The following is a 25,788-nucleotide window of genomic DNA, read 5'->3' as shown; positions in this document are numbered from 1 at the left end:
ACTGAGTTATGAGCAACTTATCAATGGCTCAAAACAATATAAAACAAAAGAATTTGAACACTGTTTTTGCCAATATCTCAGAAACATATTAGCGACATCCGACTCATTCCCCTTCATGTCACATAATTCATGAGGGCTAATCATTCCATCACCAAAATCATGCACACTGCTGTGTGTGCCTTTGCGTTTAAGAAAAAGATTTCATGACTGCACTTGACAAATGTAGGGTAACAGGCGCATAGTGGGCATAGCATTTTTGTCTTTTACACTTTATGGAACGATTGGCTCTCATTAAAAGATAATCCTAAACATTGTCACTTGGTGCACCATTGGTTTATATTAATAATCTGTTGGTAGGATGCATGGAGCTGAGCCACTAAGACCAGTTTGCTGGTTTTGTTGTTCCTACTCATTGCATTCACAAGATACGCTCACAGATTTGATAAATATTATTCATCACTTTGTTGTTACACCACTCATGTCACTTAAGAATTTGTTGTAGTTAATCTTGCCATCCATTCTTTCATCAAACTCTGACATCACATGGTAGACTTCTTGCTCATCTAGTACTATATTACAGAGTTGGAGAACAGCACGGAATTCTGGGACAGATAGGTAACCAGTGCGGCTTGTGTCAAGCTTCTGGAACGCTCTCCTCATATTCTTCCAGTCTCCAACCAACTGTACAGAAAATAAATGTGGTAAGAAAATTAAGTCAAATAAAACTAAAGTAATGTAATTTCTAAAATTTAGAAAGTGAAGTTCATTTTAGATTCAAGGGTCTTGCTCAATATCAATTTAAAAGTTTTTGAAATTTTAGAAAAAAATGTGTGGGTTCAATCTTCACTGCTGCTGATATCATTGTTCTAAAAGTTAACTAAGCTGGAATTTTCACTAGAGTAAAAAGTTAGGACAAACTTTAAATTGAGAAATGGTTTCTAACACAAGTCACTACATACATAAATTGCAGCCAGTGCAAAATAAATCGCAGAGTATTCAGGAATTGAACATGGGACCTTTGAATCACTGTATTCTCTACCTAAGTTTGACCTAACTGAGCCAATGAGTTGGATAGGGAAGAGTAGTAATGTTATCTATAGGTACATTAGTCTGTCTTACCTTTTGTCTTAACCTTGCTGATATTCCACTTAACCCTTTGGTTGGTTCATCTACTATAGGTGCTAGTGGGATTTCTGATTGGGGATGATTTAATACTTCATTCATATGGTTTCCATAGCGATGTGTTGACTTCCTCATTGCAAATGGCTTCAGGAATTCTAAATAGGACACTCTGCAATAAAATGGTAGGTTAAGAAGGATTTGTTAATGCCTTTTATTTCAGCTTCATATCATAATCCAAACATTTGGAAAACTTGTTACATTTTGTAACCCTATTGTTGCGGATGTGTGATTTTGTGATGATATCAGAAGACGATAGATTAGGAAAATCCAGAGTCCGTCATATCAGTGTTTTGCTCATGGAGAGGAAATAATCAAGCAAACTTTGATTCATAGTGCATGTTTGGTTGTCATGGTGAGTGATGTGTTAATGTTATGTTCAGGCTATGCATGACATGTGCAAACCATAATGTGTTATATTTTAAGCCTAATGCTGTTTTGAATGCAAAATCTTAACAACATGCAAGCAAAATTGAAATGTATCAATATTATGTTATATGTTACAGTTTTAGGATTAAACAAATTTATTTACATAGTTACTTCATGTGACATGGGCTCATATGTCATGTATTAAACAACTATAATAGGAATTCCAATTGAATGAACACAGCTTTCAACAGCTGTACTCGATCCAGCCATTATCGTACATCGCGTATTTCAAACTACAATGCGAACGCACAACCTTGGATACAATGGTAACCAATCACAAGTGTGCTGGCATGGTTGGCTTCACTTCCACATTACTCATGCAGTCGCACATACTGGCGTATATAGCGCAGTGTTCGCAAAAAATTGTCACGCTATTGAAAGCTGCGTTCAGTCATTTGGAATTCCCACTATAGATTCACAGTCACGATCATAATAGGACTATTGAAGTGTCATGTCATACACTACCAGATTTCTATTGCTGTCATTCCAAGGTTAACTGCTACCTGCTACTTCATTGGTACTCTAGAATAGCCACCAAGTTGCTGGGCAGCAGTGTACCTTTGGGATCGACAGCAATATGAAACTGGTAGTGTAAAACAACAATATAAAGTTGGCCATTTTGTACCAACACTCACCTTCCATCTTTCCTTGTGTCAAACTTCTTACATAATTGTTGTAACTCATAGTTGGTAAGATTAACACAGAGTTCTTGTAACACATCCCTAAATTCCTCTGCACTGACGTATCCTGTGCCATATGGATCCAGCTCGAGGAATTCCTTGCGAAGATCATTCCATAGATAGTCAACCTGATAATGGGTAAAAGTAGAATCAAATTTTGTCATTTACAGATTGAACTGGTTTCAATCATGTCAATGTGGAACAGTGAGTCAAGTAAATTGAAGGTCTGCTTGAATTTGACCAATTAACCCCTTGAGCACTACCTGCCAATCTAACATTGCCTCTGATTGGTCAATTACATGATATCTTCATTTTAATCACCAATCAGAATGGAGCTTTGCAAATAATTTACCCCAATTTTTTTGTGTGGTGAAATTATTTTAACAATGTTGCTGATTGGTCCAATTGATAATGAAAACTTCTTATGGCCAATCGGCAGGTAGTTCTCATTAAGGTATTGAATATAGAATTATGCATCTTATTTTGCCGCTTGGATGATGTTACAACAAGATCAGGCTTTATTTAGTATTGAAAAGCGATTTCCAAAGATAAAAAGACTAAATCGTGTCTGACGTCAGGGTAAAGGCAAGCTGTGATTGGTTGCTGACCTGTGCAGTACGGCATTTTCTGTCTAGTTGTCAGAATTTCAGATGCGAACTAGTCTTTTAATCTCAGTCTTTCATTATAAGATCAATCTGAAATTTGAAAATACTGACCTTTGACCTCAGGTTATCCTCTAACATGTCAGCAGCACAGTTGAGTTTTCGTGATCTGATCAGGAAGTCCGAGTCTCCTCGTTTTGGTGGTGAGTGTTTTGCATTCGGGAAAGCAGCTGACTTGAGACTGTAGCCAAAATGTCTTACAAATTCCTCAAAGCTGAGGAAACGATTGTATGTTACAATGAAGGTATCCCACAGACGACGGATTTCTCCTCTTGATATTTCAGGCCTTACATGGAGCCTAGAAATAAATAAACAGGTGATAATTTGGTTATTTTAAGATTGACAGTAAAATTTTGTTTTTAAACAGCAATATATGTGCTATACGTATACTTTTCATGTAAGTCTCCATGTTAAATGAGCATTACCAATATCTACCTAAAAAATGTACCTAATCCTAGTTGTGTCATCTTTTAAAAGCCCAGTAGATTTACCACATAATATATAGTTTGTATTAAATCTCTTGCTATTCAGTGTAACATGGGTCGATAGTGACAAAAATACCTCATCCAGGTCTTGCAATTGAGATATTTCTTGTCACTGTTGACCCATGTTGAATAGCAAATCAGTACAGGGATGAAATGCATTGTGGGAAGTGTAAGTTATCTTCTCTGAGGATTAGTAGGTTGTTCCTCATTATCACCAAAACTTAAACTCAAATGTAAGTCTTTCTTTGTGAAACAGTTATAGCATTTTAAGAAGTTTGTCAAATTGTTTCCTTTATTGGTAGGAAAATATTTATAACTTCTTAGATTTTTTCAAATTTAAAGGACGGACATTTGTAGACTTTTTGTCAGTGTTTATGAAAGTTCAGTATTTACCAATTTACATACAAATAATTATAGTGCTGTGGGTCATTATATATACTTTCTAGCTTATGACTTACTTTTGGAATAGAAAGTACATATCTTCTTGTGACATCTTGCCTGAGTTACTTTCATCAATATCTCTAAATGCAGCCTCCACTTCACCCATTCTTTCTGTAACTAATCTCTTCACTATTGCCGATAACTGAAATCAGAAAAAAAAAATGAATAAACAGTATTATCATTTGTTGGTAACAGATCATCAAGTACAAACTGTCAAGGATCAAAATGCTCAGTACTTTCCCATGTTTATAGTGTTTACCCATACTGTAATGAATAAGCCAGAAACTATTTAAAAATAACAAATCTGCAGGCTTTGCCGTTTGAGGAGAGCTAGAGCGAATGCTTCCCATCACACCCCTCAAATAAAGCTGAGGAGAGCTTTTTATTGCTCGCCTACCTTTGGTGTAACAATAATAACGACATATATATATAGTACAGTAAAAATGATCTCCTAGTGCTCTAGTGTAGCACTCAAGGAGAGCAATTAAAAGCTGTTTGAGAGATTAAGGTTGCATCTTCAATAGGGGGTGTATGGATTTCAACTAGAATAGCCTATTCAAGGAACAGTTAGACAAACAAGTTGAAAAAAGGAATCTCAGAATGTAGCTTTAATTGATCAACTCTATGGGAAAAATTAACATTTTTCTAATTAAACTAATAGTAATTAGTAGATAATTGGAATTGAATAATTTGTGGAATTTGACATTCTATTTGACATTTTTCAGTGTCATGCCAACATGAATCTTGACTTACCTGTGTAATAGATCTCTGTGATTTAAATTCCTCAAATCTCATAGGTTTAGGTGCGTCATCATCCTCATCTACTTCCATAGCCTCTCCTTGTGCATACACTGACTTGGCATCAAATAAACTTGGTGCTGGTCCTCCCCTGGAAAGCAAAAAAAGTACTTTGGTAACTATTCTGTGCTCAAATACTTATAGATGACTTTAGTTTTATGTTACGTATGTTGCCAAAAGCATAGAAATAGTAAGTCAGTATAAGAAGATGGATCAAGCTGATCAGTCATTAACCAATGTGCTATTCCATTTAAACACCAATCCTCCCTGTGGAAGGAGACACTATTAATATCTCAATTCCAGTTGAACTATGTGGTCAATCTAGATGTTTAAATGTTCAATCCAGCTGAAAAATATGGAATGGTGAAATGGGACTTCTTATTACATAGCCCTATATGTCAAATTTTGTTTGGAATTTCAAAATCTTCCACCTTTTTTACACTGTTTTTGGATGATTATTGTGCAAACATATATCCAGATTTATGTAGTAAATGTCTGATTTATTGCTAATAGGGCTTCAAATTGAGCATACACTTATGAAACTAAGAGTCGATTAGGAGTAGAAGAGTAAGAGTAATAATGAATCAACTCACCTAGAGTCAAATTGCAACATAAATTGTGCATATTTGACTTGTCCTTCGTCATCTAATGGTACTTTATCCATGAAAGCCTCAAATTCAGCTTCATTAAGGTCAAAGTTGAATTTGCTTTCTATGGCTGCTCTAAATTCTTGCTGACTTATGACATTGAGACCAAGCTTGTCAATTTTACTGTAGAAAAGAAAGATAACATTGGTTTTAGTGAGTGATACAGTTTTAAGAAAGCCTGTGCAGGAAGTGCAAAACCATGAAATTTAAAATTTTACTTCAATATAGTGGCTTCAATTTCATGCCAATTAGGGGTCATATTTAGAGTAGTTTGATCAGCTCGTAATTGGCGGGCCTTATAACATCGCAGATTAATATCAATTATCAATAAATTTTATTTTGAAAATTGTCCTGTGACATCTCACCAGAGGCATCACATCACAAACAATTCAATGAAGTCCTATACTTTTACCTACTTTCTTTAATGTGCAAAATATAGATCACACAGGTCAACCATATCACTCTTAACTTCGGCCTACTTTTCGGCGTAGTGGTAAAAGCCTAACAATTCCCGCCGATTACGAGCTGATCAAAGTATACTGAAGCATAGATATTCAAGATTTTCATGTGCAGTTTCAGGATTAATTGATCAGTGGTTGAAAAAGTACCGGTAGTACTTGTAAATAATTCAATACAATGTGAACTTGAACTTTCCCCAAAGCAGCCACTACACATAAAAAAATGAAAATAAACAAAAATAAAAAAATAATAATAATGTGAACTTACTGAAATGTGCCTAGTAATGCTAAGAAGTCTCCTTGGAACATGCCCATTATTGTTGCTTCTGCTGCTGTGATTGTTGTCGCAGCACCTGGACTGCCTGCTCTATGATCTTCTAAGTTGAATCTGAAGAACAAAATTTATCAGGTTTTTAAAACATTGTTTTTATGTAGACAATAATGATCATGGAAGATATAATTCAGACTAAAAGTATAACTCTCATTATACTACTTTTGTCCCTCAGTTGTCACCAGTCAGCTAACGAGATTGGATTTGGGTACAAGCAAGAGAAAAGATAACTGTCTTAGAAGTTTAACTAAAGGTAATGTAATTGCCACTGGAAGACCCACTATGAATGATGATGTTACTACAGTCAAAATTAGTTGTAACATCTGCATCATTTTTGTTTAATTGTTTGTCACGTTTTGTCATATTTGAAGTCAGAGATATGGTAAGAAAATTCATTAGGGCTGAAGGGGATCAAGCTCACTTTGATATCTAAAGCTCTGTTTGGATTGGTCACCATGATGTTTATATCATGCAATCAACCAATCAAGGGCACTGTAAGAAAGGCAGTAGTGCTACTGCCTAATGGATTAGCACTGTTCATCTTACCTGTGTGTAGGATTACATAGAATCTTGTGTGGTACACCAGATTCACTTCTATCTTGGAATTGCTGTAGGAACTCTCTGTAACATACTCTGCCATCTCTTCTAATAGTCATATTGCATCGAGCAAGGAAATTCTCTAGCTGACTGCCATCTAATTTCAAACCAAATTTCATCAGAATTTGACGGAACTCTTCTCTCTCGATCTGTATACAAGGAAAACAATTTTATGATAAAGTTTAGTCCCAAACAAAAATGTTTGGTAGACTCATAACCGGTCGCGATCTTACCTTTCCGATGTTGATTAAGATACTTCTTGCATCGATCCCGAGATGCGGAAAAAACCAATAGTCATTTTGTCCCACATAAATGAATAAATAACAAAAACCCCGATCCCCGAGTGGACTCACCCATTCGGTGACGTCACACACGATAATCATCCCTTATCCGACTTGGGCAGCCCCTACTCGGCCAAACTTGTAGGGGCGGCGGTCGAGATAATCAACATCGGAAAGGTAAGATCGCACGGTTATGAGTCTACCAAACATTTTTGTTTGGGACTAGACTCAGTACACGGTCGATCTTACCGTTCCGATGTTGATTAAGATACTTCTTGCATCAACATCTGAAAGATCGATCTAGCAAGTAACCGACGGATGGAGGTACAAGATTGGCCAGCATCTGATAAGGATCGGGAGAGTGGGTAGCATGGTAATCGCGAGGCAAACTATTTCCCCCCCTCACGGCCGGGAAACAGAAAGACTACGTGAACAGACAAAAACCCCTGAACTGAAAGTGCAGTGGTTAAGAATAGAAACACTGGTTCTTACCATGTTGGAATTCTGATTGTCCATAAAACACCTGATACCCAACCACCATATTATCTCCATGCAGAATAGCCCTGGAGAACTTATCGCCTGGTGCGTTGGTTTACGTTTTGTAGTAAACCGTGGAAAAGGACGACGGGTTCTTCCAAGACACAGCCTGACAAATCTCTTCTATGGGGACCCCCTATGGTAGGCCCACGAAGATGAGATAGATCTGGTTGAGTGGGCCTTGGGGCGGCGTCTTTTGCACGCCCCGAGTCCACTAACACCTGGACCAGCCACCGTGCCAGAGTCTGTTTAGCGGCTGGACCGTGCGGTTCTCGCGTGAGTGATAAATAAGCGGTCATGAGCCCCTCTTAAGGTTTGTGTTCGGCCAAGGTAGTGCTGTAGCGCCCTCACCGGGCACCACAACCTGTCTTCGGCTATTGACGAACCCTGCCCAATACTGGGAAGGAAGAGGGGCGAGTGTCGGAATGTACTTCGCTCATTTTTTGCAAGGAAATCCGGGCGAAGAAACAGCGTCGCTCCGTTGTTACTAAATACGGAGGCTGACTTCGACACTGCGTGCAACTCTGAGCAGCGCCGTCCCGAAGCCAACGCCAGAAGAAAGGCCGCCTTGAGAGTGACGTATTTAAGGGTCGCTTTTGACAGGGGCTCAAAGGGGACCCTTAATATACTCCAAGACTGTGTTGAGGTCCCATGGAGGGACCACCTTCCTTTCGGCGGCGCTCGTTGAACATACCGTCGAGAAGAAGACTTAGGGACCCATCTGAATTGATAGTCGACCGTCTTCAAATCCCGATGAATCGAGAGAATGGCTGACTTATAGTTGGCTATCGTTGCCTGCTGAAGTCCTGACCTGAACTTTTCTGTCAGAAAATCTGCCACTAGAGGCACAGAGGCTCTAGTGGGAGATGTATTTCTCTCATCGCACCATGCGTAGTAGGGAGCCAAGCGCTGACTATACGTGCGGAGGGTAGACTCTCGTCTACCCCGGCGATGAGAGAAGCAGCTTCTGATGAAAAGCCTCCCTCCGCCGCACGTTCCCTGATAAGGGCCATGCAGCTAACTGCAGGTGCTCTAGTGGTAGACTTGGTACCTCTCCTCCGGGCATCCGGAGTAGATTTGGTAACTCGGGGAGTACTCGCGGCTGTGCCGCTAGTAGATCCACCATCGGTCGAAACCACAGGTGTTTCGCCAGAACGGTGCTATCAGAATGACGTTGCAATCCTCCTCCCGATCTTGGTCACCACCCTTGCGAGTAGTGAGATCGGGGAAAGCGTAAGCAGTCATTCCTCCCAGTCTACGGACAGAGCGTCCACGGCGAATGCCTGTGGGTCTGCGACCCTCGAGCAGTACACCGGCAGCTGATGATTGCGATGAGATGCGAACAAATCTATCGAGGGGTGGTACATCACCTCGAAGATCGTCTGGGCGACCTGCGGAGCAAGGGACCATTCTGTAGGTCCCGACACCTTTCCTCGTGACAGATCGTCCATGCGAGGATGTTGGTGACTCCGCTATGTGCATCGCTCTCAACGTAATCTGCCTGGCCTTGCACCACCCTATCCGGCGTAGTGCGTGCAGGCACAACCGTGGTGACCTGGTGCCCCCTTGTCTGTTGAGGTAGGCCACCACGGTTGTGTTGTCCGTTTGGACAACGATATGAGATCCCACGATCACCTTCTCGAAATGCTGGAGAGTTCTCTCCACTGCCCAAAGTTCGAGAAGGTTGATATGGAACTCCGTCTCCGTGGCCGACCATAGGCCGAGACTGAGTCCCGTGGATGTGGCCCCCAGCCCAGCTTTGACGCGTCGGTCGTCACTACGTGACGCACCGCTGGTGCAGGGAACCTGACACCTTGAGTCAAATTGGGCTGATGGGTCCACCACCAGAGTTCCTCTCGCGCGATCTCCGACATCGGAACCGCGAGGGATATTGGGTGACGACTGGGCCTGTAAAAGGCTAGAAGGTGTAGTTGTATAGGCCTCATGTGAAAGCGGCAGTGCAGTGCGAGGTCTACCATACTGGCCATAAGGCCCAAAACCTTCATCCATGCCACAGCGGGTGCTCCCTCTGACTTCGGCCAAGAGTCGGGCACACCTCGCCATGTTAAGTCACCCTCTCGGGTGAGGGGGGCCGCGATCCCTCCTTGAGGTTGATCTGGGCCCCTAAGAATAGTGGTGTCTCGCGTCGGGACCAAATTGGATTTCTTGGCGTTGATCAGAAATCCCAGGTCCCGCACCGCACGGACTACTAACTCCACGAGACACTGTGTCTCCAGTGGGGGGCGTCCGTAAATGAACCAATCGTCCAGGTAGCAACACATGTTGACTCCCCTGCGCTTCAGGTACGCTGCCACCGCCCTGACCAGGAGTGTAAACACTCTGGGGGAGGTGGACAAGCCGAATGGCAGGCATCGAAACTGGTAAGTTTGACCCTGTACCTTGAAGCGTAAAAACCTCTGATCTTGAGGTGCGATCGGAACATGCAGATATGCGTCCGAGAGATCTAGCGATGCCGCCCACATACCCTTGATGGGGCAGGCTAGCACCGAAGCGAGAGTCTCCATTCTGAACCTCTTGGGCCTGATGAACTCGTTCAACGGCTTGAGGTTCAGAATGAGCCTCAATCGCCGGTCTTCTTTGGAGCCAGAAAAAAGTGCTCCAAAACCCCTTGGTGAAAGGGGGGTAGACCGGGACAATCGCTTGCTTCGTGAGAAGCTGAGTGACCTCTGACAGTAGTGCCCGACGCTGGGGGCCGTCTGGCGGCACTACCGTGGACCTCTGAATCGTGCAGGCGCACGAGGGGTGGCTGGTAAATTCCAGCCTGTAGCCCCCAGTGACCACTGACAATACCCAGGCGCCGGTGAGATGGCATGCCATCTCTGGGCGTAATGTCACAGCGGCCGCCCACAGGGGAATCCTGTGGGAAGTCCAAACCTGCCGGCATGGACTGTCGACCGCCCGTGCCCTCAGGACCGATCTGGTTTGCCACCCTTAGAAGAACGGCTCTTCTTAGGGGGCTTGCCATACTGATCCAGCACTACTCTTGCGCTTCCCAGATTTTTTGGGAGGTGCTGGAGTAGCCGCGGGCTCGGGTGTAGTCAGTGGTGCGCGTCCTGCGGAAGCCGGAGCTGGCGCTGAAGAACGCTTAGAAGACTTCTTCTTCTTGTGCTTCTTCTTCGCCTTACTGCCCTTCCCTTGGTCAGGGCAGCCTCTGACTTCTTCAGAGTGCTCTCATTGGTGGCCTTTTTCGCCCGGTCCTCCACCGTGGCGCAAAAGGCCTGTCCAAAGTAGCCCCTGTCCCACCGAGTCTCACTTCTTCATTGCTTCAGCAAAGTCGGAGCCGAAAGTTGACTGGAGGGACAGACAGGCATTCTCCCGGCGGCGAGATGACATCCTATGGGCTAGGCCCATAGAACTCTCGTTGAGGTTAGCTGTTAGCACCGCTAACAGATTAACCTCATGCGGAAGAGTTCCGGCGTTGCCCGTGGTCGTTCGCTACCTTCCTACCGAGGTGCTCGGCAAGCGTGGTAGCGACGCTAGAGACTCTGATAAGCGGCGTGCTCGCTTATCGATGAGCTTTAGCTCCTCCTCCCACTGGGGGAGAACGACCCGTGCGCCTTGGCCGCTAGCGGCAGGCGCTTAACAACGCCTGGATCCATGTCAGGGACCCTGAGGTAGGTTTCAGTAGTCCTCCTGCGAAACACGCAGTGGAAGCGTGCAAGCACGCGGCGTCGAAGCTCCAGCGAGCCTGACAGCCCTACTGAAACCTACCCTTGAGGTCCGCCCGGGAATGCAAGTGCAGGCGACCCTTGTGTGGACGCCAGCTAGCTGGGCATCCTACTGAAAAGATGCCCTGGTCCTCCTGAACGGACTCCTCCTGAGAGAAAGCCAGGCCCAAACCTTGGGCCACACGGCTCATCACCTCAGCGGTGTCCGCAGGCAGACCATTGCTAGCGAGTTCCTCACGGGAAGCGGGGAAGGATACCTGAAGCTAGCTGCACAGTCTCATCAGCCTGTGCGTCGCTACTGGTTTCATCTTCCGACTCCTTTCCCTCGCCTTCAGACTCTGCCTCACTCTCTGCTGAGGAAGAGATCTGACGACGGGCATCTGAAGGTGGACAGGGCGGTGTCGCCACCGTGTGGCTAGCCAACTGAACACCAGCAGAAGAGGGAGTACTCCCGCTAGACCCGAGATGCTAGCTATAGCACCCGGGATCCGCACGCTCTCGCTGCTGTCGCCCTAGCCATAGCAGTGTGCGGCCTACCCTGAGCTGTATCAGGGTTAGCCACTCGCCGCCGGGTTGGGTAACAACTGGTGGTACTGCTTGCCCAACGCTAGGCGGCACTTGGCACGGTGGTAGACCGTGGCAGAAACCACCCTGCGGCGGATACCACGGGGCATACCCTGTTGGTAGCTGACCCTGAAAGGATCCGCCACCAGGGACACCCCATGGAACGGCAGTACCAGTACCGCCTCCCCCTGTTGCCACAGAGACTGTGGTAACCAGGACGCAGTACTGCGGTACCTGCGTGGTTGTAGCGTAGGTGCCCGGTAGGGCTCCCGCTGCGTACCACTGTACCCATGCCTCACAGCGTTCCCCGCTAGAGGATCAAGCCGTGTGTATGGGTACCCGCTATACTGGCTGTCCCTTGGCTAAAAGGAGCTTGCCTAGTATCACGGGTAGCTGGCGTGTATACCCTCGATCAGTCACCTCGCTACCTGAATAGGCAGTATCAATCAATGGAGCCATGCTCCGCTGAATAGATAGTGATCGATCATAAGAGGGTAATTGACCCATTGACTGTAATGGATCACCCACGCTCTGCTGGCTCTCGAGGACATAAGTGGGTTGTTGATCAGCCAGGCTGTTCAAACTACCTACCCTAACCTCTTGAGCCTCGCCCAAGGTCGCTGTGTGTGGCGGACCACTCACGGCAGCTATGGGCGCGTGCATAGTGGCTACCACTGAAGTTAATCCGTAGGTCGTCTCGGTAGCTGCCACTGTTTGCACTTTGGGTCGCTGTCCCGTGAGAGACTGCGAGCCCAACCCCGGTATCGCCGCTAGCCAGTCCCGGAGGACAGCCGGCAGCCATACCAAGGCCCAGGGAATCACGCGGCGGTCCCACCATGGAACGCTGCCGTGTGACAACCCCAGTTGGTTCTGCTAAGACTACACCCGGCGTTAGCCCGGTATCGTCTCTGCTAAACCCATGCACGTTTTCATCCGACCCTTCCGGGGTTCCACTGGCACGCTGCCTGCTACAGACCGGCCGCGCCAAGTCCGCTGCACGCTGTATGCTAGGATTCAACCCAGGCAAGCCCGGGTACCCTTGGCATACTGTCCGTCGCCGGCTACTTCGCGGGTGCTAGACCCGCTGTTAAGCCAGCAATAGACGGGTGTCCACCTGCAAGAAGCTCGCTAGAGATCTCACTGGTAGACTGGTACTCGCCTGTTAGGGCAAGTACCGCCCTGCTGCCTGCTACTAGCTTAGACGTTAAGTCAGTGCTTTCGCTGGCTGCTAGGCCTTCGGGCTCGCTAGCAGTCCCCGGAGGGTCCGCCTGCTTGCCCGGGACCGAGCCCCAGAGGTTACCTTAGCGTGGCCCTTGCCGGCCGCGCTAGTACCTACCATATCAATCTTACCTGTAGGCTTCTGTTTCTTAGTCTTTGTCTTCTGTCTGTGTCGAAGACCCAAACGAGCGCTACTTTCTAAATCCTCGAAGTGGATGTCCGATAAGCCTATGCAAAAGGAAGCACACTTATTTGATTTAGAGCAATCCCTGTGGGTGTAGCAGAGTGGATCACGGTCCCACTCTGCCACAAGGGAAGGGCATGATTGACAAGGCCTGGACATTGTAGTAATCGGGAGCGTACAGCACTACCCCCGAACACAAGCTCAAGCCCAATAAACAGACCCACACGCACAGTGGCTGGCGCTGATGTAGTGGTATGATATAAAAATATATATACAAAGGGATGAAAAACTGAAAACCTTTTGGGGAAGATTTGTCAGGCTGGTCCTTGAAACCCACGAACTCTTAGCAGTAACTTCGTCATCAGGCGCGTACTGAAAGATATAACGATAGAGCACACCATAAACATAGCGATAATCACTCACCATACATGTATACACAGTACTGTACAAACATCTATTGTAACTTACTAGTCTGCTATAGTTGTTTTACGTGAGAACAAAAATAAAATGGCGTCCTAAGGGCGGCCATTTTTGAAAACGTGTCCCGTGATATCTGAACGGAAACACACATACAAGCTAAGTTTTTGGATCGTTTTGTCACTTTTCTAGCGAAAAATGTCGTCAAAACTATCTCCTAGCGACTATACTGGTTGGTTTTTACCTCAGTGTAACAAACAAACTGTATATCTCGAATCCTTTGGTTCGTAATGATACTTAGCGTTGGTAAAGAAAAATCCACACGTCTATCTCATCTAGAAACCAAGGAGGATAAGGGATGATTATCGTGTGTGGCGTCACCGAATGGGTGAGTCCACTCGGGGATCGGGGTTTTTGTTATTTATTCATTTATGTGGGACAAAATGACTATTGGTTTTTCCGCATCTCGGGATCGATGCAAGAAGTATCTTAATCAACATCGGAAACGGTAAGATCGACCGGTGTACTGAGTCTAACATGATTTTCAAAAATTTGAGAAGACAGATACAAATACAGACAAGCAACCAAGACAGGAAAAAGGGTTAACCCCATGAGAACTACCTGCCGATTGGCCAAAATTGTCCAAATTTGAACCAATCAAGGAGGGGAATAATAAAATCATCTGAATGCGAGTTTGACCATAAAAAGTTTAAAGCCTAGTTATAAATTGGCAATTGAAATGAGCATTTCCAGTTATCAACCAATCAGAAATGCTAGCTGTTAGATGATCAGTAGTGTCCAGGGGGTTAAGTATATTACCCAACTGCTGTCTGGCGATTGGACCTGGACTAGTTCCTATTGTTTGGAACAATAGAATGTGGCTTATCCACCGGTTCTGACAGGGTGCTGGGGTTGACTTTTGAAGCTATCCCTTAGTGGCTAGGAGTATGGATATCAATAAAGAAATCAAGTATGGAAAGATTTACAGTAAGGGTAAATGTAACATCAAAATATTTACACTGCTTGATTTCAAAATTGAAAACTGAACTGTAAAGATGGCTGTGGGGGTTATTATCTTAACATGTTATGAGTGAAAATATAAACCTGAAACCTGATTGAATTTATATCAAAATGCAGATATAAAAGGTTTAAAGTCACATTTTTTAGTAAAAAAGTTGTTTGACAGGGAAGCTAGAAATAATTATCAAATATAAGCAAACATACCTCTCCTTTCTTGGCTTTATCAAGTGCTTCAAATTCTCTCCTCATCTTTGTGCAGCCTTCCCTAAATTTGTCCTTCAACCACCTCTCAACGTCCATGGATTTCTTGCGCTCAACCTCTGCTCTTCTTAGCGATCTCCTGGCTACAAAATTGTAAAAAAAATGAAAAACTGTATATGAGAATACATGTAAAGAAAGGACAAGACAGTAAGAGCCCTGTTTACTTAATACTATATAGATCTACATGTAGCAACTGAGTTCATCTGCGTTATTTGCAATTGCACTTACGTGATATTTGTGGGCTAGTTGGTGGACTAACAGATCGTCTTCCATATTCAGCTACTGGAGCTGGTGTAAAGCCACTTCTCAGACTAATGCCAAGTTTGTTCATCAGTTTCTCACCATTTATAACACCCAATCCATCTATGTCATATCTGTAGACAAGAATCATAGCACACAGTCAAAGATTAGGCAAAAAAATCACCAAATGTTGCATTCAGGTAGCAAAAGTTGTGAAAAATGTTGTCTTTTGATTTAATTTTCTTCTCGATCATGGTCATACAGCATAAACAATTTCACAAGTCATAGATAAGTGGGGGTATTTCGTGGGAGGGGGTTGTAGTGCTAAAAAGGTATCAATGATAGCTGCCCTATAGACATTTGGCAATTTCTGCATTCTATATAAAGTACATGACACCTGGCAGCTATTGCAGATGGGATGTTCTTGTCTTGAACTAACTCCTCATTTTCACTGTTAAACTTTACTAAATGTCTTGGATTCATCTGTGAATTGTGTCTGTAGTGTGTAGGTCAAAAAAAGATGCCAAAAACTATAAAAAATATAATCAAGTGTCTCTATATATTTGTGTTTTCTTCATAACTGAAGCACCTGAATTTCTCATTTGAACAAGAAAACAAATAACAAAACATTGAAATCAGATTGGAAGGTTATTGACGACAAAGTTTCAGACCAATCAATACAAGGCAAACATCATGGTATAATAGGCTATTGTGTGTTGTGCTAACAATGTCTGAGGTACGCTGTTTATTTTGCATGCAAATGATAACCCAAACCCTTATGTTGTACAGTTTGATGTAATTTGTTTTATTCAAACAAAATTGAAAGCTCACTTATAGATTTACGTGGATGTGTTAGGAACTTAAGGATTTTTTTACACCGTACAGAAGTATCAAAATTGGTCATCTACATGTTTATGAAGATGTAGATGATCTTTTTGGATTTTTTAAACAGAAATATGAAGAAATGGTCATACATGTCATGTCTACATTTTTAGATGTATTATGTTCTGTAAAATAAGTTTTCTAGCGGAATGGTTTATAAATCAAAAAGGCACAGCGAATTGGCTCACCAGGCCATGGTGAATGACCAAAAGAGTGCCCAATACCAGATATTTGGGTGGTTTACCCTAATGTAAATCAGGCAAATCAACCAATTTGGCAGTTAAAGTTCTTGACTTTAAAACTTCCAGTGCATATTAAAATGGGAAGTTACTGATTGATCAATAAATCATCTGCCATGGCATGACATTTATAAAAGTAGCCAGATTATTATTAGGCAAGTAGTGGTGATCGGCAAATAGCCTCAGGCACGATGTGGCATCACTGTTTATGAACATCATCATACATTGTAACTGAGCAACCAATTAATTAATTATTAAAAGAAAAGCATGAACTCTTATGACACTACTTAAAAGATTTCATAAAGCAAAGAAATTGATCAAACTTACTTATTCCATAGTTTTTCAAATTCATCATCATCCATGAAAAAGAGTAGTTTCTGGAGAGCATTCCTGAATTCTGGTTTAAGAATTCTACCTGATCCTCCTGGGTTCAACTGAGGAATGATTTCTGCCACATCTACCAATCTGTATAACAAAGACAAACATTTACAATGTATATATTAATTTTAAGTCAAATATTTCACAAAAATTAGAGAAATATAAAACCTGTTGATAGTTGAATTGTAGTGTAATCTACATTGTCAATTGAATCACAGAACTCGTTTTTTAGCATTTATCCTGCACTAAGTTTGTATTGAGATTTTATACTACATGTACATATCAGAATCAATCTCTCCCTTTAGACTGATTTTTAAATGTGATTTTTTTAAATGTTTTTTTAACCATAAAATTCATTTATTTTGTTGCAATGTAATTTTGTTATAAATGAATCGAGAATGATTGGAAGTTGTAACTTTATAGAATTTGTAACATGTTACATATGTATTTTCTTACTTTATAAATCATTACAAATTTGCTAGTTCAAATGTCACAAAAAGTAAATGCATTTGATAAAATTGAACACCAATATGTAGCTTCTTTAATCTAGATATTATGGTAAATACTTGGTATTAACATTATGAGTGGTTAGTGCAAAGGGACATTCTCTGCCATAGTTGCCTTATAGAAATTTGACAATTTCTGCTCTTATATGTACTGTGCACATGTATTATATTACACCTGGCAGCTATTGCAGATGGGCTTTCTTTCACTAATCTCTATAAGAATCCCAAATTGGTGGTAGCTTCTTACCTCTGTCTTGCCTTCTCTTTAAGCTGTAGATGCACCTGTGCAGCAGACATAATTGGTTTATCTCCTGAATACCTATTGACTGGATCCATCCAGCCAGGCATTTCTTGTGGACCAACTGGCTCACGGAAACAGGCATAGAATTCTTCTAGTTTGATCACTTGTTTATCTGCTAATCCAAGACTGTAATTAATTCAGAGGATGTCAAAAAAAGGTTTGGTTAAAATAATTAATAAAAAATTTCCAACACAAAAAGTAAAATAAAATAATTCATACCAATACCAGTAGGTCATTTGTGCAAACAAAGCCCATCTATGAAACGAGTGCCAGCCACTAGGCTGGCGAAAAGAAGACAGCATTCAACAACAAAGTTTATACTTTTATGCATGAATATATTTTACACCCTTTGCATTAAAATGATCTTGCTTTGGACATATTATAATTAGATGGACATTGTGATAGAGATCCCTTGTAAGATGAATGTTAAGCCTGTATTAACTTAAAGCATGTATATTTTTTACCTACTGCTGAGCAGACTTTCAGTTATCCCTCAAAAATACATTTTGTTTTAAAACTGTTTTCATTTTCTATGTTTATGTACCTTTGCATCATATTGATTTTGAGTCTAGACCTTTAATGGGGATGCAACAATTTCTAAGCATCTTTGCTTTTATTTGTACCTCATCTGTCTCTCCTCTTCCTCTTTTTGCATGTTTTTTTATATTATTGAAAATTACATTGTTTGATGGACACACATTATAATAATATAAATAATAAAAGGCAACCCATTCTCCATATTGCATGTAGATGGAAACACATTATAACATGTAGGCTAGATGTTACTTAATCTTGTTCACGTTGTATAAATATAGAATCTTGTTATCTTAATTAAACACTTGACAAGACAAGGCAAGTGTATAAATATGATAGTAAGAAGTGTAGATAATTTGTTGATATGTCAATATCTTGACATTCAAGATAATTGAAAAGGTACATGGAGAGGGAGAGATATAGAAAGAGACAGATGAAGAGAGTGGGCCGTGGCAGCACCAGGATTTTTTTTTCAAGGGGCATTGGAGGGGGGGCAAAGTGAATTTGGGGGTGGGTCCAAAATTGCTGCAAAAGGGACATTTTGTAATTTTGGGTTTTTGCCTTTAGGTTGGGGGGGGGGCAAGAAAAATATTTGGGGATGCGGGATATGCCACCCTTGCCCTCCTGTAGCACCGCCACCGAGAGTGGGGGAAGATGGTGAAATAATTGAGAGGGGGCAGATGGTGAAATAACTGAGAGATAGGAGATGCTCCTCTGGGAGATGCTCTTGATGGTACATGTACACACACAAAATAAGTAAAGATGAAAATATTGTTTCTTTGGCAAAATATACTTCATAATATGATACATGTATGATTATTAGTAGACAATGCTAGGGCTATCACTCACCGAGCTAATAAGTTGTTTAAATGTTTTGGGCTGACAAATCGTCCAACAAAGTTGATGATGATTCTTGCAAGTGCATCACGGCTGACAGTACCACGGCCATCTGGGTCATTTGAAATAAAGAGCTTTCGGATCTCATAGTAGCCCTTCTTCATTTTCTCTTTTAGTAAAAGTTCAATCTGTAAAGGGGAAAACAAGAAAATTATGAGATAATGAGCTGTATGAAGATCTAGATGGTTACCAGGACACATTAGGCCTAAGCGTGTACAACAAATATTTTAAAGCCAAGTCACATTTTGTTTCAAGTACATGTATATATTAGCAGTTTTAATTATATTTGAATATATACAAAATGTATATGCACCATCCTGAACATAATTATATTTCTCTCTTTCTTGATCTGTCTTAACTTTTATTTTAGAAACAAGACAGGATACAAACCTCATCAACCTCTAGTCGGACTTGTGTTCCTGGTCTACTTGAAGCTCGGGATGCGATATTGATTCTACTCTCAGCCCGACTTGCAATATCTGCTCTTGCTCCTGTGAAAGTAATAAAAAATAAATGTAGATGATATTAATTTAGTCATCCAGAATTATGTCAACACATGCTTCATTCATTGAATCTTTAGCAAACATTAATAATATGGATTGAGTCAACTTACAAATTTGTAATAATTTTATGTTGTACTTTCTTCTACCTGTTCATTTATAAAAGAAGAGTAATTTCTTAATGTCTGATTTTGATTTCTGGTAAAAAGCCTGGGGTAAAAAGTAGTAATTTCATCAACAGTTCTGTGTATAGGGACCTATTCTTGAACAAAATGGTGTAATGTTATATTTAAATGAAAAAGATAATTTAAAGGGGCATTTCGTGATCCACAGCCTCATCCCCCCACTTTTCCCAAAAAAAAGTTGAGATTTTTACACCACTGGATACTTCTGGCTACATAATGTTTATGTACCAAATGTTTCTTGCAGATTAATTCGTTTTGCAAAGATATCGTGAAATTTGAATTTCGTTCTGGTGCACCAGAACGAAATTACAACACATTGTCTATGGAGCAATGTAATACACATAATCATGCATAACTCGCAAACGCAAAATCGTAATCAACTGAAATTTTGGAAATAAGCATTTTTCGTGGATATCTACTGAAAAATGTCATAAAAAGAGGATGCTAGGATCACGAAATCCTCCTTTAACCGGAATAAACAATGTAGGCTGTTTACATTGTATTCTTATATAGGAAAGAAGTAAAAGAGAAACTTAATAGTAAGTCATGAGAAATCGCACCTGTTGTATTATTTACATTAACGATGTACAAAGAATGATCAAAACAAACACACCTAAACAAATACATGCTTATGTTACACTTTTTGGTCCAGAAGAATTTCGGTCAGAAATATTGGTTAAATACAAAAACGTCTTATCATGGGTTTTTTTACAAGTTGCTATTGTGTTGTATGTTCAATGTTGATATCCAGTAGGAGAACAGCTTCATTTTAAGTTCATATAGCTAAGAAAAAAGTATTGTTTACAAAATAAAATATATCTCCATTTATTATCTTAATATATGTCCCAGCACTTCTACTTGGTAATTTTATGTTGACATTTTAAATGATAATATTAAAAATAACATAGAATAATACACATTTAATGGTCAGAGCATCATCAAAATTATATAAATGGCTTTTCTTGATAATAAAAAGAACTTTTTTAAGTTTGTTTTACTGGTATTTTATTATTTTTGACGAAAATAAAAAGGTAAACTGGAACAGAAAGATGTCAATATATCAATGCTTACCAAAAACTGGAAGTCTGGCTTTGTTTGGATCTGAAGATTCAAAAGTTTCGATTCCTTCTGGTATGCTTGAATATAAATGTGGAATTTTTGGCAATGATCTTCGCGACGGGGTCTCTCCATCTCTGGGTCCAAATCCAGCAGCTGATCTCGATACTCTTGGTGTCAAATTACTAAATGGCACTTGGTCTGGAGCTCTTGGTGCAATATTCAAACTTCCACTTGTTGCTGGACGTTTTCCTTGTCTGCTGGACAATCCTCTGACGTTCATTTTATCTGGATCTCCCAAACGGGAGAGAGGATGTTGTATATTTGGTAGGTTTGGTACTCCTGGTGTCTTTGCACCACCCATTTGAGACGCCGGTCGTGATAATGCAACCTGCGACATTTTGTCACTGAAATGTCCTTAAAACTTCACAATCCTGCAGTAACTTGTTCCGCTGATCCGCTATACCAGAATAGACGGTCTTCTCTGGCTATAGTCATAAATATAAAGGTTCCAAATAAACACCTATCGTTATGACATGACACGATGAGTTTAATATTTCTACCAAAATGTTGTATACCAATAGACGTAAACACAAAATAATGATTTTGATTTTCCGGTATCGTGTGTCGATCAGGGTTGCCAAAACTTTTTAGCCCAAGTCGCGGGTATTAGCCATGAAATGTCGCCCAAATAGCCAAAAAAATCGCCCAAAATTTTAAAGTCGATTTAGGGGGGGTTCTACACCCCCGTTTTATTTTGAATTTTTTGGAAAATGCTGAAATAAATTCTAAAAAACAACAAAAACTGAAAAAAACTGGAAAAAAAATTAAATAAAAAAAAAGTTGAAGAAACATTTAAAGTCGATTTGAGGGGGTTCTATACCCCCCTTTATTTGGGAATTTTTGGGAAAAGCTGAAATAAATTATAAAAAACTAACAAAAAATGAAAAACGTTATAAAAAAAAAAGAAAATTAAAAGACGGCTCAGGGGGGTTCTACACCCCTTTCTTTCTATTTTTTTAATGCTGAAAAACTAACAAAAACTGATTTTTTGTTATAGGCCTAGGCCTACTGTAAGGAAAATTTATTTGTGATTTTTTGTGGAAATATATAAACTAACAATATTGAAAGAAAAAAATGTTTAAACTGCAAATTGAAATAATGAAAAACTAACAAACATTTTCAAAAATGTAAGAAAAAATTAACTGCAAGGAAAATAAAATGTTGACTTTTGACGGGGTTCTGCGCTATCTTTTTAATTTTTGGGAAATGCTGAAACAAATTACAAACAAACGAACAAAAATTATTTAAAAAAATGCCAGGAAAACAAATAAATTAATGAATAGACATGCCATTCATTGCAATGGGGATAGGCCTACAAATATTTGCCTTCAGCTGAGTGATAACAATTAACATGTGCATGTACTATTTTTAATCCAATTCAAAACGGCCGGTTTTTTTTTTTATCATCATGCCGTTTTAAAAGAAAATGTGCGGTAGGTGTTTAAACATTTTTATTTCAAAAGAACTGCCGCCAACAAAAAAACACCAAAAACTTATGTTGAAGTAGACTGAACTTGGCACCCCGCTGACACTAAGAAGCTACTTAAGTCGAAAGTCGTCTTAAACCACTTGTGAGTATTTAGATGAGAATATTCTAAGGATAATCCTCCAGCTCAAGTGGTCTTTAGCAACAACATGTGATGCGATTAACCAGCCCCCTCCCTATGCGTCCCATTGTCATGGGAAGCACACTGACCACAGAGTGTTTTGTAACTTTTGTTTATTGAATTAGTTGTTTGGTGCTTTTGTTGAATGACCATCGGAAAGAATTGGCAATCATGATCAAAAAGTTTTGAAGTCGGCTTTGTCACAAATCGCCCAACATTTAATACATTTCGCGGGTGAGATTTTCAAAGTAGCCCAAATGTCGCGAAATCGCGGGAGCACTTTCTTTGTCGCGGGACGGAAGTTGAAAATCGCCCAATTGGGCGCCGAAATCGCGGGTTTGGCAACCCTGGTGTCGATATGTTACCACCATACACACTTGTGTATAGCGTAACCAAAGAGTTACGTCGTTAGGGGCAACAAATACCAGTTGATACCAATTGATATGTAAATAACCCTTTAGCCCCGACGGGACATTCTCGCTGGTGGCCCCATTCAAAGAATCCATGCATACTTTATCATTATCGTAGCGGCGTGAAAATATTACAAAAACTTATTTTAAAAAAATTGAAAGATCCGTTATAATGTTGTCTTATGATAATTTTTATTTATCGGGAAATGACGTGGTGTTTGGTAATTGTGTATTAGCTTTTAAACATTTGAAAGCTGTTTTTTGTAGGAACGATTAAAGTTGCGGGGGAGAAAGTGCCATCTTCAATCAATTTTCTTGGTATGCTTACCATGGCGCAAAAATGCGCCCAACAGCACGCTCTTTTTCAATATCTTTATCGATTTTGCCCCAAAATACCTGCCAAAATACTTTATAGTTTGCAACTAAGCACACGTTTGGGCGTTTTCCAGACACCTGATCTAGATAGTATTTCATTGACCTGAGATGCCCCCAAAACGTGGGAGGTTGGTCTCAAGCCGCAAAATGTTTGTTGGGGCACACATGAATCAACTTTGTTCTGAACCCGCCACGGTGCGCCACCGCGTCGTGAGGTTGAATAAAAGAATATTATTTCCAACAAAAATAATGACTTATAACACAGAAAAACGTATTCCTTATCTTGGATCTTGCATTTTCCATTTTTATAAGATTATTGTAAATTGAGATGAAAACAAATAAACTTGAACTTGCATGACTTGTAAGTTTTTATTTATATATTTCTGTCTCATTTTAGGGGTACTACACCCCTCGATAAATTTGTGTCTATTTTTGCATTTTTCTCAAAATTAATAACACAGTGGTAACAAAAGTTATGTAAATTATAGGGGCAAGGAATCCAATTACTACACTGGAATTTCAGTGACCCAAGACAAGTGGTTTGTTATTTATGATAAGAAATAAGGTACCGCTAGCATGTACCTCGTTTCCTATCATATATACTGAACTGCTTGTCTTGAGTCACTAAAATTTCAGTGTAGTAATTGGATTTCTTGCCCCAATAATATATCTAATTTTTATTACCAGTGTGTTATTATTTTTTGAGAAAAATGTAAAACTAGTCACAAATTTACCACAGGGGTGTAGTACCCCCTTAAAGCAACTAAAAGAAAAAGTGGGTAATGGTGAATCCAACGGACGAGGACACAAAACACATCAAGGATCAATAAATGATACAAGAGGATACCTTGAATATAAACAACAGAAAGGAAAACGAGCAAGGTACACCAACTTGATGTGGGGAAACAAGTAAAATACAGACTAGACAATATGCAGGGGGGGGGCAAAACCAGCAAAACCAGTTGTTTGCTTTTATATTTTGTTGTCTGTCCCTGAAGAAGAGCAGTTTATCTGCTCGAAACGTCGGTTGTTTTTTGTCCGTTTAGTGTTTGACTGCTATGTACACAGTGATTTTCATCACTTCCAGTGTACTGTTTTCCTGACACTTTTGTGGGCTCTGGAATTGGCCATTTTTGGCCATCGAACTTTGCTTATTTTGTGCCTACTCTGGATGTTTGGTTTAGCGTGTCTGTTTATATGCACAGTGATTTTCATCACATGTTCTAGTGCAGTTTTGTATTACCATTGATCCTTGTTGTTTTTGCAGGTTTAGCACTTTTGTGAGCCTTGGAACTGGTAATTTTTGGCTATCGAACTTTGCTTACTTCCTATGCCTACATTTGCTGGTTTTGCCCCCCCCCTGCATATTGTCTAGTCTGTATTTTACTTGTTTCCCCACATCAAGTTGGTGTACCTTGCTCGTTTTCCTTTCAACTAAAAGAACTTTTGTTAACTTTATGTTAAAAGCCCGACAACTTTCAAAAGTTCACTTGTTTGGCAAGCTAAGTGCTAGACGGGATTTTTTTTTGGTAGTTTTTAGCCACTTTTCTTTCTTTTTTGTCGCTACCCTGCAAACACAAAACGTTTTTACAACTTTTTACAACGTTTTAAACAGCTAATATTTTGGGTTTTTGGTTTTGGTAAAATTAAACAGCTAATTTTTTGGTTTTGGTATAAACGTTTTAATAACCTTAAATGTCGGGTTATATAATGTCATGAAAACGTTTTGTATGAAAACGCACTACAACGAATATTTTTTAAATGTTTCAAAATGTTATTATAAAATATTTTTTGCGAACATTTTTGCAAAATATTTTGTCAACACTTAATAACATGCTAGAATATTTGCAGTAAGTTATCAAAAATATTTTGAATGTTATGAAAACCCTTTATATAACCCGACATTTAAAGCTACTTAAACGTTTTCTGACAATCTTTTTTAACCTTTTGCGAATGATGTCGTTTTGTGTTTGCTGGGTACGCGGCCACTTTATTTATGTTGTGTTATGTTACGTTACGTTGTGTTAGTTTATGTTATGTTATGTTATGTTACGTTACGTTACGTTACGTTACGTTACGTTACGTTACGTTACGTTATGTTACGTTATGTTATGTTATGTTATGTTATGTTATATGTTATGTTATGTTATGTTATGTTATGTTATATGTTATGTTATGTTATGTTATGTTATGTTATGTTATGTTATGTTATGTTATGTTATACAGACTTGACATTTAATATGGAATAATTTATCGCAAAATTCGAAGAATGGTCTGGTAGAGGTCTGCATAAACGGCACGGGCTAAATATTAATTGGGATGTGTCGGGAGATGGTGCAAAATAATTGTATGACTGAAAATGTGCTTTCCATTAGTTTACATTATGTTGCTCATAATGCAGTGAATCAGCCTAAAATGGCGGATTTAAGTAGACTGAATTTGATTTTTGTGGGGGTAAAATTTCTGAATTTGAACAACATTATTCTGATATTATCAAATGCATTGAGGTTTGAGGCTATTTTACTGAACTTGAATACCAAAAAGTGTTCGTCTGAACTGAAATGCACCTGTGATCTACCAGTTTTAAAAGTGGGAGGAGCTTTAAAAAATATGGCTCTTAAAAGTGATACGCACTCAGAAAGTTTGAATGGTCCCCTGTGGCCAAATGTTATAAACTTACTGTACACAAAGAAGCAGTGTGAGTTCATTGGCAACCAGGAATCCACACAGTTGTTTT

At 40.3% G+C, this 25,788-nt stretch overlaps 1 protein-coding gene across 1 annotated transcript; it reads right to left on the bottom strand.

The window, feature by feature from the left end:
• Nucleotides 1-372: 372 nt before the first annotated feature.
• On the bottom strand, nt 373-21,222 carry LOC140159010 (EF-hand calcium-binding domain-containing protein 6-like). Its single transcript, XM_072182321.1, has 16 exons — nt 20,612-21,222; nt 19,246-19,346; nt 18,808-18,983; nt 17,371-17,550; nt 16,567-16,704; nt 15,107-15,252; nt 14,822-14,961; nt 6,657-6,856; nt 6,048-6,167; nt 5,268-5,444; nt 4,630-4,765; nt 3,894-4,018; nt 3,005-3,248; nt 2,244-2,416; nt 1,120-1,291; nt 373-681 (listed from the first exon to the last, which is right to left on the bottom strand). The coding sequence occupies exons 1-16, from the start codon at nt 20,994-20,996 to the stop codon at nt 457-459; spliced, it is 2,838 nt and encodes a 945-aa protein (XP_072038422.1). The 5' UTR covers nt 20,997-21,222; the 3' UTR covers nt 373-456.
• Nucleotides 21,223-25,788: the final 4,566 nt, after the last annotated feature.

This window comes from Amphiura filiformis, chromosome 8 (genome assembly GCF_039555335.1).
Source record: "Amphiura filiformis chromosome 8, Afil_fr2py, whole genome shotgun sequence".
NCBI lineage: Eukaryota > Metazoa > Echinodermata > Ophiuroidea > Amphilepidida > Amphiuridae > Amphiura > Amphiura filiformis.
Note: the sequence above shows the minus strand (reverse complement) of the source record. Positions and strands in the feature narration are given on the sequence as shown.

Excerpts from the sequence above, each read along its gene's own strand:
- LOC140159010 (XM_072182321.1), bottom strand. The coding sequence starts at position 20,996 with ATGTCGCAGGTTGCATTATCACGACCGGCGTCTCAAATGGGTGGTGCA. Across the intron at positions 2,417-3,004 it reads AGGATAACCTGAGGTCAAAG|GTTGACTATCTATGGAATGA; the intron begins GTCAGTATTTTC and ends ACCCATTATCAG. Across the intron at positions 682-1,119 it reads CAGCAAGGTTAAGACAAAAG|TTGGTTGGAGACTGGAAGAA; the intron begins GTAAGACAGACT and ends TTTTCTGTACAG.